This window comes from Equus przewalskii, chromosome 31 (assembly GCF_037783145.1).
Source record: "Equus przewalskii isolate Varuska chromosome 31, EquPr2, whole genome shotgun sequence".
In the NCBI taxonomy this organism is placed as follows: domain Eukaryota; kingdom Metazoa; phylum Chordata; class Mammalia; order Perissodactyla; family Equidae; genus Equus; species Equus przewalskii.
Window position 1 is genome coordinate 25133929 of NC_091861.1, and position 15091 is coordinate 25149019.

At 37.0% G+C, this 15091-nt stretch overlaps 1 protein-coding gene across 1 annotated transcript in view; it reads left to right on the plus strand.

The window, feature by feature from the left end:
• Window positions 1–2003: 2003 nt before the first annotated feature.
• Window positions 2004–15091, plus strand: part of CRB1 (crumbs cell polarity complex component 1) — a 198536-nt gene continuing 185448 nt past the window's right edge. Inside the window, exon 1 of the mRNA XM_008525733.2 lies at window positions 2004–2279. Within this exon, the coding sequence (XP_008523955.2) occupies window positions 2207–2279 (73 nt within the window). The 5' untranslated portion in view covers window positions 2004–2206. The remainder of the gene's footprint in view (window positions 2280–15091) is intronic.

The window sequence follows — 15091 nt, forward strand, 5'->3', positions numbered from 1 at the left end:
TTGTTGTACTCTTGTTTGAAAACGCAGTTTAAATATTACATCTTCTGCAAAAATTTCCTGACTTGCCTCAAATCTGACACATGGTAGCCATTCACTTACTTGTTTAATGGCTACATCTCTTAATTTTCCTATATTCAAGCTCAACACATATGATTTCTTCAACCATTCTTTGTATAACAAGTTTTCTCAACCATTTATTATATTTGATACTTTTGTCTTTTGAAAAACTCTAAATTTATTCATCTCTTTAGTTGATACATTCCTAACTAAACACACTATATGGAAAGTTTTCTAATATTGTCAGATTTCACGTCTGTAGCTACTCATTTCATCTCCAGTCTATCAAGTGGCCTTATATATTGTGACTCTCTTAGCCTTGAGGTTCATGGTGGAGGCCTTTGATTTTTTCTTTTTAAGAATTTACTTTTTTTAGAACAGTTTTAGGTTTACAACAAAACTAAGAGTGAGGTACAGAGATGTCTCCACACATGCAGCTTCTCCCCTTTTATCAACATCACTCACCAGAATGGTACATTTTTTTACCAAGGATCAACCTAGATTGATACATTATAATTATCCAAAGTCTACAGCTTACCCTAGGGTTCACTCTTGGTGTTGTACAATCTATGGGTTTGGGTAAAAGTATAACGACAGGTATTCATCATTATAACATCATACAGAGTATTTTCACTGCCCTAGAAATCCTCTATGCTCTATTTATTCATCCCTCCCTGGAGGCCTTTTTTAGGACAGGTGAAAGATTAGATCGGTCCAATATGTGGACCTCCCAGAGTGAGATTTTTTGCAAAAAGCGTGAAGGGATACATAAGAATAAAGATGGAAAAGGAATCCATGGGATTTATTGAAGGAATAATGTTCTAGAAATCAATGGGGAGACTCTAGTCCTAATGTTGCCACTAACTCACTAGACGACTCTGGGCAGACAGTAAAATTGCTCTGCATCTCAATTCTCCACTTGATAAAATACAGGCATTAGAATAGAGGATTAATGATGCCTCCGACCTTATTGTACTCTAATTGTTAAATTGCCCAAATTAAATTATTTGTATGATAGGAAAAAATCTTTAAAAATAATAACTGTCATGAACTCTGTAAGAAATAGATAATTTTAAATGGATAAATTCCACTATGGCTAGTAAAATCCTCTAGGAATAAGTCAGAGAATAACATTAGTAGAAAATATTAAGCTAACCATCAAAATATTATTCCCCGTTTAGATACATGGCAAGAAATATAAAGACTTCAACGTACATAAATATCTGACAGAACTATTGAGCTTTATACAAAATCTGTCATATAAATTGCATTTTAAGTGTAACAAACCACCAGTTTTAACAATGGACACTGGCTATATGCTAGTACTAAACCCAGTCAGAGAATAAGCAGTCCACTTCTAACTAATAGACGTTTCCACAAAGTATCTAAGAATAATACGATCTTAAGGACTTGAACAATTTAATCTGAAGAAAAATATTGTAGTATTTATAACAAGTATCTATAAAAGATAAGCAAACATGTTTGCACTCAACATTTATGATAAAACAAAAATTCAAGAAATCCAAGAGGATCTAAATATCATGAGCATGGAATAAAATAGGCTCTGGATTTATAGAAGAAAAACTGCTCCTAAATAATCTCCAGACTCTATTTTATCAATAACAGAAATCTGACTGAGTTGTGAGAGTAGAATTTGTGAATAGAAAAATTCACGTTGCCTGTGAATTGTGTTCTGAAGATGAAAGGAAATATGTAGGAACATAGGGTGTTCCTTTAAGAGTTGTCAGATCATAATAATTGTGTGCCGAGACAGTCATCAGAAATTAATTCTTCTATTAAGAGTTGATTGAAGACACTAACCTAATGTAGGTCCTTTTGAGGAGGCATTGTTAATGGAAGAAAACTAGTAGGAAAAGCCTGAGGGGAAATGAATCCAGTCCAGCATGAAAAAATCTGCACCAGGTTTGAAAAATCACCCCATCCTTCTGTGTAAGTAAGATGCTAAGAAACACAACTACTTTTTGAATCTAAGTCCCTGTGTTTTCCGAGAAGGAGCTGTAAGAGGGGCAGGGGCAGAGATGGCATCCGGGGACTCTGAGGCACCCACTCCCTTCTGAGTCAGACAGAGGTCAGGATCATCCTGGGACCAGACCACCAGCAAGGCATCAGAGCGTGTCCTCTAAATGAGATGAAGGCACTTCAGAAAATTAACTACCTTCTCATCTTCTACCTCAGTTTCTCACCGTTCATCTACATAAAAAGTAAGCCTTTTCCATTTATTGATCGTCTGGCACTTTTCTTGACTTTTAAATATTTCTTGCAAATAGTTCATAATGTTGCATGTTCTACAGAAGACAAGGCTTAAAAAAGAAGTAAAAAGAATGTGCCGTGAGGAATTGTCCTGTGTTAAACAACTGAGTGGTACCAGTCAGTGTGAGCAGTTTTCTGATTCTATGATTTCTAGTGAGTATTTAGATATAGAAAATGTTCTTGTTTTTTCTCTTTGAGTGGTGAGCGGGAGACTCAAATAGCCACATAGAAAAGAAAGTGTTGTGTTGTGTTTATACTTTTACAAAACAGATTCGGCACTTTATAATTGATGCCCTTAAAAGGAAGTAAATCATAAGTTATATTGCACTTTATTCCTGATTCTATGTGTCTATCTCCACTTTTAAAGAACTTTGTATTCCAACATTTGCTCTTATAATCAAGGGGATAGTCTCAGTTTTTCCCAAAGGATAATGATTCACAGTGTCTCTTTTGCCAGGGAGAAATGGGCTTCTTTTCTATTGTATGTGCTTCTGTTTTACAAATAAAGATATTATATTCCACAAACATCCCTAAATAAAAACAGGAGTAATGTTTCTGGGATAATCTTGTCAGGTGTGTGGCAGTACGGAAAATCAGAGGAGAGCAAATGGCCTCAGCTGTGTTTAAGAAGGAAAGTAGCTATTGAACGCGTTTAAAATGAAGACAGGCAGAGTGTGTGCTTGTCAGAGGGGCCGTGTGATTTGTGTCCGTTGAATCTGAATATCAATAAGGCAAAGCCTAGAGCAGCTGCTGTTGAACAAGACAACTTGGCATTAGCGCACAGTGTTGTGTAATCTGGGTCACCTTCTGTGGCTGCACCAGCGAGATTGTGACATGTAGGGTTTACAGCTGAGCATATATCACAGGTTGGATGAAAATAGGAGTAGTTGCCATAGCTAGATAGCTGAAGGCAATTACAGACAAACCAAGTCAAACTTTAAATAAACGAACAGTAAAATACCAAATTGCAACACACGCACACATGCGCGCGCATCCACACAGAAACAATTTTTTTTCAGCAATGTATTTGTTGAGAAGACTTGTTATTTAAGTAGTTATCCATCCTTCCTTAAATTTAAGGTGGGCTCCATGCAATAGAAAGTGGGGAAGTAGCATTATGTTGAGATGTGCGGGTGGGAGGAGAAAGGGAGCAAAAGAAATGGTAAGACACAGAAAATGCCAGGTGAAGTGAGTTTAACAAAGAACTTTGTAATTTCAATGCAATATATATTAAAGTTCCCGGTGTTTGCTGCACTTAGCTTTTAAGGAGATGAATATGTAACCTCTAAAGTATACCTCTCTTTTCGTAAGGGTCTCATAACTATGAACCTGTAATTACATACCAATGATTTGTTTTCTCTCTCTTTGAGTTGGTGATTTTATTAATAGACTCTAAATGAACATTTGTAGTTATTTGATTTATTCTCTAGCACAATATTTTTATTGGTTTAAAAAATAAATTTTGGGCTAGCCCCAGTGGCCTAGCAGTTAAGTTCAGCCTGGTCTGCTTCGGCGGCCTGGGTTCGGTTCCTGGGCACAGACTTACACCACTCATCTGTAGTGGCCATGTTGTGACAGCTGCTCACATACAGAAAAAGAGGAGGATTGGCAGTGGATGTTAGTTCAGGGAAAATCTTCCTTAGCAAAAATAAATAAATAAATAAATTCAAGGCCTCATTCTGTTTAATTTTTAAGCAGGCAGACTTTTATCTGTGTTAATATATTTGTTGGCAAGAGATGATGATATTGCCTTCCTATTCCCGGTCAAAACATTTAGTTTAGAATTTTCTTTTTACCTGACTTTAAAACTTTCCCAACCTGGGCTCAGCCTTCTTTTCCACTATCACCTCTTACTACTCTTGACATAAAGCCTACGTTACAGCCAAATAAGTAAAATAATAGCTAATGGTAAAAATGGCTAACATTGTGTTAATAAGTATATGCTATATTCCATTTAATTCTTGCAACAACCTTCTAAGATAGATACTATTATAATTGTCCACATTTTATAGACTAAGACACAAAGACTCAAATCGTACCTTAGGCTTTGGTGCACATCAGAGAGCTAGAATGTTTGTTTAAGATGCAGCTTCTCCAGTCCACCTTCAGTTACTTAGTATGTCTGGGTGGGTCCTAGGAGCCTGAAATTTAATAGGCTCTCTATTTCAAGTGCAGGTGATCAGAAATTCTGCACCACCCAATAAGTCTTTCTTGAGAACTTTATTGAGAACATTATGATGCTAGGAATCACCGGAATAGTAAAATATAAACATATCTCTCCCTTCAAAGGGATGATTTAGAAGAAAAGGAAAGCAATACAAGCTTTACAAGTTTGTTCCCATTTAATATACATGACCACCCTGTCAAGTAGAATTTGTCATTAATTCCATATTACAGCTGAAGAAATTGAGGCACATAGAGGTTTATGAACTTGCCCAAGGCCATCCTGCTAGTGAATGGCGGGGCTGGAACTGGATTCTGTTCTTATAGCTTATGCGACCTAATTCCCTCAAAGGGATAATGCAGCAGGCTGAGCTTGCTACTCAGAACATAATAAGCACACAGAAAATTTTAGTTATTAGGGTCATATTAGTTGAATGAATCAATGATTCTTCCTCTTGGACTTTGAAATATATTCCCTTAAATTTAAAAGAAAATAGTCACCTCTGGCTCCATACTGTAGTTTTTCATGAAGTGGTGCCTTGCCTCCTCCCAGGGGCATGCCGTTTATGCTGTTGTCCAATGTCCCATGCACTTTATGTCCTTCTGGATGAGTGCCTGTGACGAGGAATATTAGAGAAGGGTTCAGGAAGTGGCATTCATTTCCTGTTCCCGAGCAGGTAGAAATTCGCCTGTACATGGAGATGCAATGAATTTGCTGTTACTCTTCCAATTGTTGTCAGACCTGTTCCACAATTTTGTAGAACTGGTTCTCATGTATGGAATCAATTGGATTTTAATAATTCAAGAAGAACTATTTTTTTCTTTTTGATGTATTAAGAGAGAATGAGACTTTCCTATGGTCCATTATTATGGAACTGCTTAAAATAATGAGAGCTTATACTAAACCTTACAATAAACTCTCTTTGTGACCTTGATATGTGAATCTGTGTGAAGGGCTTTAAAGAAACTATCATATTAGAGCAACCATCAATTAGAAAAGTCATCAATAGCTATGTTTCACTAGTCTTTTATAAATTGGGAGGTAAATTGAGTATTTTCTTTGTAAATGTCACATTTAGATTAATTGAAAAGTAATTGTTTTAACTCGTCTTCAAAGCATGATGATACCATGTAAATAAAATGTGGCTTGACAAAACCATTATTAAAGTTATTTGAATAATTTCAAAGACTTTGGGGGTACCGTCTAATCCTCTAGAACCCATCTGCCATTATTAAATAACTGAATTTGAATAGAAAGATTTTAAAGAATACTTTCTTTTCAAACCAACTAAAGTATAAAGAACAAATAGAATCTATAGAGATAAAATATGATCAGATTAGGGCCAGCCTGGTGGTGTAGTGGTTAAGTTCTCATGCTCCACTTCAGCGACCCAGGGTTTGCCAGTTCAGATCCCAGGTGCAGACCTACACAGCACTCATCAAGCCGTGCTGTGGCAGCGTCCCACATACAAAGTAGAGGAAGACTGGCACAGGTGTTAGCTCGGCAACAATCTTCCTCAAGCAAAAAGAGGACATTGAGGGCTGGTCCGGTGGCACAGAGGTTAAGTGTGCACATTCTACTTTGGCAGCCCGGGGTTCACTGGTTCAGATCCTGGCTGTGGACATGGCACCGCTTGGCAAGCTGTGCTGTGGCAGGTGTTCCACATATAAAAAGTAGAGGAAGATGGGCACGGATGTTGGCTCAGGGCCCATCTTCCTTAGCAGAAAGAGAAGGATCAGCAGATGTTAGCTCAGGGCTAATCTTCCTCAAAAAAAATAAAAACGGAGATTGACAACAGATGTTAGCTCAGGGCCAATCTTCCTCTCCAAGAAAAAAAAATATATATGTATCTATGCATATGTGGTCTGATTAATCCAATCTTAATGCCATTATCAAGAAATAATTGAGTTTGCTCAATAGATCAGAGAAGGTTGATGTTCTTCATTAGGGGTAATCACTCTTCTTTAAAATTCTACATGTGTAGAAACATTTAAAACTTTGATATTCACTGTGGCAATTAATATCCTTACAGCAGTGCATTGTAAAGTGCCTACATAATTTTAGAGTGAGAAAAAAAAATCTCTGCTTCTTCATAAATAATTATCTCATCAGCTCACAATAAAATAGTCTCTACTTCTTGATGGTTACTCACTGGTCCCTAAATCATATAGCAGAATTAATTTTAGCTTCTATTTTTTTGATACTTATCTTAAGGTGAATCAGATTTTTGGGGAGAATCACATTCTTTTTTCATCTTTGGAGATTTTCAAAAATTACCATTCATGGTATTACAATACCATATTTTTGAAATTGGAGTGGACAAGAAAAATCACAGTTTTTAGTTTTCTTTTAAATTTTACTGCTGATTTATCAGGAAATCTCTGAGAAGCCCTATTTTCTCCTTTTAGAAAATGAAAATAAGAGCATGACTCTTCTCCATTCACACCATCTCTTTCACATCAGGTTAAGCTTTGCTGTCTATACTTAGATTGCATTTTGCATTTCTCTTCTATGGTATGTATCAAAATTTGAAAATATTGTTTTTGTGGTTGATTTATTTATGTTTTACCTATGAGATTGTAAGTCATGGCTGTAGGAACCATGGGTGTTTCGCTAACTGAAATATCCTAAGTTATAGAGTAGCTACTGCCTAACTCAGGGTAGTCATTCCGGGAATAGTTGTAAAATGAATGAATTAATGATGGAATTTTCATAGCATTTGCTATAAGAATTGAATATCTTCCTTCCACAGGAAATTTTTGCATTATTTTCTAACTCTTACGTTGTTTAACTTTTTTATAACATACTTTATTATTTTAGAATAATTCTAGGTTTACGGAACAATTGAGAGAATGGTATAGAAAGGTCCTCTATATCCCACACACAGTTTCCCCTATTCTTAACATCTTACATCAGTATGGTAGAATTGTTACAATCACTGAATCAATATTGATACATTATTAGTAACTAAAGTCTATGGTTTATTCAGATTTCTTTAGATTTTACCAATTATCCTTTTTCTATTCCACTATTCCATCTAGGACACCACATGACATTCTGTATCCTTGGGTTCCACTGGGCTGTGGCAGCTCCTCAGGGCTTCCTTGTTTTTGATGACCTTGACAGTTTTGAGGAGTACTGGTTAGGCATTTTATAGGATCCTCTAATACTGGAATTTATTTGATGATTTTTCTCCTGGTAAGACTGGAGTTATGGGTTATCTGGAGGAAGACCACAGAGGTAAAGTATCATTCTTATTACATCACGTGGAGGACACATATAATCAGCAGGATTTGTGACTGCTGATGTTGACCTTAATCACCTGGGAGGAGGTGTTTGTCAGATTTCTCCACTGTAAAGTTACTTCTTTTTCTTCCCTTTCTGTACTCCACTCTTATGAAGGAAGTCACATCTAAGGTGTGGGCAGTTACGATCCCCCTCCTGGAGATGAGAGTACCTACATAGGAGCCAGCCTGGTGGCGCAGTGGTTAAGTTCATGTACTCCGCTTCAGTGGCCCAGAGTTCACAGGCCCAGATCCCAGGTGGGGACCTAGCACCACTCATCAAGCTATGCTGTGGTGGCATCCCACATAAAATAGAGGAAGATTGACAATGGCTGGTAGCTCAGGGCCAGTCTTCCTGACAAAACAAACAAACAGAAATAAATAAGCAAATAAATGCTTGGGAAAAAAACAGCATCTACATAAATTATTTGGGATTCTTCTGCATGGGAGATTTGGCTCTTCTCCTCCGTTTATTAACTTATTCAAGTATTTATTTATAGCAGTATGGACTCACGGATATTTATTTCATACTCTGGGTTACAATCTAATAGTACTCTATTTTGTTACTCAAATTGTTCCAGCTTTGGCCACTGAGGGCTCTTTCAGTTGGCTTCTGTCCTCTTTTAACATACTCCCTATCAATGTGAGGTGCTTTTTCGTTCTTTGAAAACTTCCTCACTTTCTGGCTCCATCAGATATTCCAGACTCATCTTTTATCTTTCCTGCCCCAGTCCTGGCATAAGCCATGACTCCAGTAGCCCTGGTTCTCTTTTACTAGAGAACGATGATAGAAACCAAGATCTGGGCATCAGTCTGTTTGTCGCCACTGGGGTGCCAATTCTTTCACGTTATCTCAGCTGACAGAGCACAGAGCTATATGTGTGTTTATTAACCTGTGTATATACACATTTCCATAAATATATATTTATGTACACTGGTACCCATATTAAGCTAAACCTGAGTTTATAATGATGACTCTAACTTCATTACCACATAGATCTTTCTAGCTTCTTCACCTTGCTTCTCTGTAAATTCCCACTCCAACATCAAGAAACCTAGTGTTTCCACCATCTGCCATCTATTTACTTAGCTGTTTAAATTCATTAAATATAATTTTAAAAGTACATAAAATATATATATAGCAGCATCCAATTCTTAACCCCAAATCCTGTAGAAATAACTTTATCAATTTGAGTATAGTACTGATGTGCATTTCCTTTGGTCCTTAGTCTTCACTCCATTTGCTCCCAGTGCTATTTACATCAGCACCTTTTCCCCCACCTCCTTCCATGTGATTCTTCTATACATTTGTAATACAGTTAGATTTTTGTGTCACAGTCAGCATTCCTTCCTGGAATCCCCTGACCTCCTAAACGATTTCTTAAATTTGCATACAATAAGGTTCACTTTTTGTGCTCTAAAGTTCTATAGGTTTTGACAAATGCTCCATGACAATATTACACAGAATAGTTTTACTACCCTAAAAGTCCCCTGTGCTTTCCCTTTTTGATCCTCCTTTTGCATCCCCAACCCCCTGGCAACCACTGATCATTTTATTGTCTCTATAGTTTTGTCTTTTACAAAATGTCCTATAATTGGAACCATAAAATATGTAGCCTTTTCAGCCTAGCTTCTTTCAAGTAACGATATTCATCTAAGGGTCCTCCGTGTCTTTTTGTGACTTGATAGCTCAATTCTTTTTATCACTGAATAATATTCCATTATGTAGATGTACCACAGTCTGTTCATTCACTCACCTGTTGAAGGTCATCTTGGTTGCTGCCAGCTTTTGGCTATGGTATTGGTTTCCTAAGGCAGCTGTAACAAAGTATCATAAACTGGGTGACTTAAACAACAGAAATTAGTTCTCTCAGAGTTCTGGAGTCTGGAAGTCTGAAGTCAAGGTATCAGCAGGGCCACGCTCCCTCTGAGGCTCTGGGTAGAATCCTTACCTCTTCCTCGCATCTGATGGTGGCCTTCAATCCTTGATGTTCCCTGGCTTGCAACGGTATCACTCCAATCTCTTCCTCTGTAATGACATGGCGTTCTTTCTTCGTCTATCTGTCTCTCTTCTCTTCTTTGTATGAGGACATCAGTCATATTGGATTAGAGCCCATCCTAATGATCTCATCTTAACTTGATTACCTCTAAAAGAGCTTCTTTACAAATAGTCACATTCACAGTTACCAGGAGTTAGGACTTCAGCACATATCTTCTTGGGAGAGACACAGTTCAACCCATTATATCCAGTATGAACAAAACTTTGATATATGATAAAACTGCTGATTAATGCCACTTTTATCAGGCAAAATTAACTTAGTATGCAAATTGAATTATAAAAGAATTTTTAAAACATGATAAATGCTCAATACATTTTCATATTTTTCTCTTATTTTTCCTCTTTCTTTACGTTATCCCTGCCTTTTACATGTTCAACCTTCCACTTTGAATTGAGTGCTCAGAAATGTCCTCCTATGTAGATTTGCCCTATGAAATTAAATTAGAGTCTAATTAATATAGAGAGTGGCACTAGAATTAGGTTTAAATGTCTTTTCATCTTTTCTTGGGACAAATAGCTTAGCTCTCTTTCCTAAATGAATATTCAGTACTTTAACCTACTTTTCTTTTACAAATGACATTCATTACTCTGGGCACCAAAAGATTACTATGTTTTTCATTATTGATTCAAAACATTGATTATAAATGACTTTGTTGTGCATGCATTATTTGTTGTGTTTATTAACATAACGTCATTCATTATTTTCCTTGAATGTTTTTGCCATGACAGTGAAATTTGAGGAAGAAAGGTACTCAGTCATCTAGTACTAGATCCTATTTGTTGATATTGTTAACACCTTGTATCAGTCTTCTGGAGTTTCCTTCCCAATTTAATAAAAAGCAGCTATTCCTCCAAAGTTTTACAATAACGTGTTGGGTAGGCTGTCATGTATTCTCTACCTTTCTCTTTGTTCTCAGACAGGTTCTATTAAAAGGAAAACTCAAGCCAGTGTACTTACAATAATGACAGTATGGGGCACAATATGGGAAAAGACATGGCCGTAGTAATGAGCGTGGCTATTTAGAGCTGAATTGTTTTGGCTGGAGCAGAAAGTTCATTGGTTCTAGAGGGAAATCAAAGTAAGATCAGTTGTCCCTAGCCTCAAGATAGGATAATTAATAAATACTAAAATCTTATTGTTTGTTCAATCATTTCTTCATTTACTCATTTATTCAACAAGTATTTTTTGAGTCTATATTTATTCAACAAGTATTTATTGAGTCTGTATGCCTGATACTATTCCAGGCTCTGAGGATGCGGTAGTGGACAAAAGAAACCACAGTCCTTTCTCTTGTGAAGTTTACATTTTAACGGAGTGAGACAGACAAAAACCAAATAAATAGGTACAATATGTAATTAAGAGCTGGTGATTAGTGCTTTGGACAAAAGCAAAGGATGAGAGGCAGACAGAACAGGTGATCCCTGAACATACTGGGTGAATGATATTTTGGCAAAGAAAATAGCAAGTACAGAGGTTCTGAGGCAGGAATTCGCCTATAGTGTTTGAGATATTGCCAGGTGTCCAACATAGCTGGAGTGGATTAAGTGAAATAAACCGAAGTAGAAGATGCATCGGGGGTTTTATTATCTGTATCTCTAATTCTTACAATAATTCTGCTGAGTAGTTATTATTAAGCCAATTAAGACAGATATCTCACATGATACCCTTATAACTCAGCTACAAAGTGAGACAACTGAGATTTAAACCGAGATCTATCAGGTTCTAAGCATCACACCGGCTCCCAAAAGCCAAAAGTAAACATTCAGGAATTTTGCAAGCCAGTTGTTAAACTGCTGGCAGCGTGAAATGAGCAATAGTGGAAGTAATTGCATCACAGAAATTGGCAAATGCTATGAATCTGGTTTGTCTTTTATTTTTGGAAAAAAAATTAGTCCTAGATAACTAAGCATCCGTTTCATCTTTAAAACTTCTCCAAATTAAAAATGTTTGCAATTTCAATGGCTATCCCACTCCTGTGCCTAAAATCTGCAGAGGCAAGAATTGCTGACATGTAACCTAGATTAACTGTGCTGTAGCCTTTTTGGTTCTTCACATAATTGTCCTGATAATTCCCAAATGAATGATTCTTTTCTCTAAATTCAAAATTCTTTGAGCCTTTAAAATAAGTCTGCTTGAGGCAAATTAGTGAAAGCACAGTGCTAATGAGGCTGAGTTTATGGTTCAACCTCGGTACAGTTCAGTTTCCTTCGCACGGAGACCAAGTGTATACAACAAGTAGTGGTCAGTCTGATCAGTTGGTCTCAAATTTGTAGTTTTGAACACGAGAAGAGAGAATGAAAATAGCTCTTAGCAAATCAAGCATCAATTGGAAAAATAAGCTGTGAATTAGCAGCAATAACTTTTTCACACAGGTAATGCATTATTATGATTTCACATCTGTCTATAATTTTGATCTTTCCTTTTAATGTAGTTGAAGAATGAATATTTATATTCCACACCAATTTTTAAATGAGTTGAGTCGGGACATTCAGATTTGGACCGCAGGCCATCATTGGTTAGTTGGGCATCCCTAAACACATCTGTTTAAGATTCAAGTGAGAAAATTCTCACTTCTTAAATGAGTGGGTTAGATTATATAATTACCACGTTTCCTTTGAGATCTACCTTTTTTGATTCCGTGATTATTCTCAGTAATTGAATCACAGACTTTGGTAAGTAAAGAGGGATCTTAGCAACCGTGCCCTGTATGAGCCAGCCTTCGCCAGGTTGAGCCGCAGCAACAAACTCAACATCTTAGCAGGTTACAACCACAAGGGTTTGCATTTTATTCCCACCACACGTTGGGTGCAGGTTGCCTGCAGCTTTACTCCATGTGTCTGCATTTGGGGACACAAGCTGAAGAGGTGATCCCTTTGTAGAAAACGGTGTTTTAATGGCAGAAGGAAAAAAGCAATGACAGAACCAGGAAATGGCTCTTAAAGCTTCAGCTCTTATGTGACCTGTGACACTTTCTCACACTTCATTCACCAAAGCAGGTCACGGCCAAGCCTGATGTCATTGGACCAGTGATGTATTAAGGCAGAAAGTACTTGAAATAAATAATATTGTCTACTCCATCTTTTCCCTTATTTCCAGCTTCCAGAGAGCAATTTCTAAACAAATTTTTCTAAATAACGATTAAGGATGAATATTAAAATTTAAATGACATTGACAAAACATTTTAACAAATACGTATTAAGCAGTCAATACGAGCAAGGTATTGACCATGGAAAAGACCATTGCTCTCCAGGCATATCCACACTCCAGTGGGGTGGACAGATGTGTAAAGGCAGTTCACATGTTGCTGTCTATGAGAATAATCACTCTAAAATATCGTCAGATGTCTGTGCATTATCTGGGCATTCTTTTCAGATGTAGATAGACATAGAAAATTTAGTCTAAAAACTCAAACTAGTCTTATGATATGAAGAAGTGTTTTCTGAAAGGAAATATAATCAAGCTTTCTTTGAAATCATTAGCCCTAATAAAATGAATTATACTTTGAGGTGAAGTTCAACTAAAATTTAGGTACTAGCATATTCAATTTGTGTATTATCAATTCCTATTTCTCTCCATCTTTATTTCATTTGTCATTAGAACCCCGAAAGGAAAAACTTTGTTTCTCCCTCTACTCATCACTCTACTTACACCTGACATTTGGAGTTTTTCCCTCGACAAGTAATGCTCCAACTCTCTGTGGAAACCAACCGAGTGTCCTACAATTCAGTTCAATTCTGACACTATCTACCTGGGGTTGGTGTGGACCCCACAGGTTAAGAGTTCAGTCCCACAAGAGTGCCCACGCCCACCTCCCTCACTTCAGACACCAGTCACATGGCCTGGTTGTCCTGGTTGTCACCTGTGCTTCTGACTGACTGGCTATAGATAGAGGTTCCCACAAACACTTGCTGGGTGTTTTGCTAGAGTGACTCAAAGAACTCAGAAAAGACAGTGTACTGACTAGATTACTGGTTTATTATAAAAGAACAAAATTCAATTCCGAGTCAAATGGAAGAGATATCTAGGGCAAGGTATGGAAGGTGGGAAGGGGCGTGGAGCTTCCATGTCCCCTCCAGGTGTGCCACCCTCCCAGCACCTTCACGTGTTCACCAACCTGGAAGCTCTCCAAACCCCTTCAGTTAGTTTTTTATGCAGACTGCATTTCATAGGCAGGATTGATTAAATCATTGACTACTGGTGATTAGCTCAACCTTCAGCCCTTGTCTTCTTCTCAGAGGTCAGGCATCATCTTGTGGTTATCTAGGGGCTTTCCAAAAATTACCTAATTTACATGAAGACAGGTGTGCTTGAAAGAGCTTGTTATGAATAACAAGACACTCTTTTCACCTTTGTCACTCTGGAACTGTTTCAGAAACCAAGGACAAAAGACAAATATTATAAAAGCAATGCTCCTTTGACTGTTAGGAAATTACAAGAGTTTTAGGAGCTGTGTGCCAGGAACCAGGAACCATGGATGAAGACTGAAAAAATGCATTTATTATATCACAATATCACACATCTCTACCAGAGGTTGAGTAAGGAAAGAGAATTAAAATGCAAAGCTTTACATTTTAGGTATCAGTGCCTGAAAATTGCATCAAACATATTATATTATAAGAAGCTGTTGTTAAAAGATAAGCTGAGGCATATTAAAGTTTTTAAATTTATTTGAGCAAAAACCAACTAGAATCAGGCAGTATCAAATGGGAAGTGGTTAGGAGGGCTCCTCTGACAGGACCTGGGCAAAGACTTTTATAGAGAAGAAGAGGAAGCAAGGCAAGGAAATCATTCGATTGACTGTAGCTTAAGCGTTTCCTTATTTGGAAAAGCCTAGTTGGCTGTTTGTGATGGGTTGTCCTTAGGTTTTGATTTCTTAACCTCCAGGTATTTGCAGGCTTAAGTTTTGGTTTGCTTCCATTAGGCTGCTAAGGCATTAAAGCCACTTCAGTCTAATGGCCTCCTTGTTTAATTCATTTAACACAACTTAACATTTATAGACTAAAAGCCTTAAGGAAAAACTGAGATATAATAACATACGCCTGAAATTTACACCATGTTATAAGCCAATGTGACCTCAATAAAATAATTTTTAAAAAAAGAAAGCCTCTTCAGTCTTCCAATCTTCCCGTTATATTACCGACTCTATTTCTACATCTTCTATAAAGTTAATCACAAAATAATTAAAGAGTTAATTTCTCTATTTATAAACAGATAATTATAAAAATAAATACAATTTTTCTTCTCCTAACTAAGCT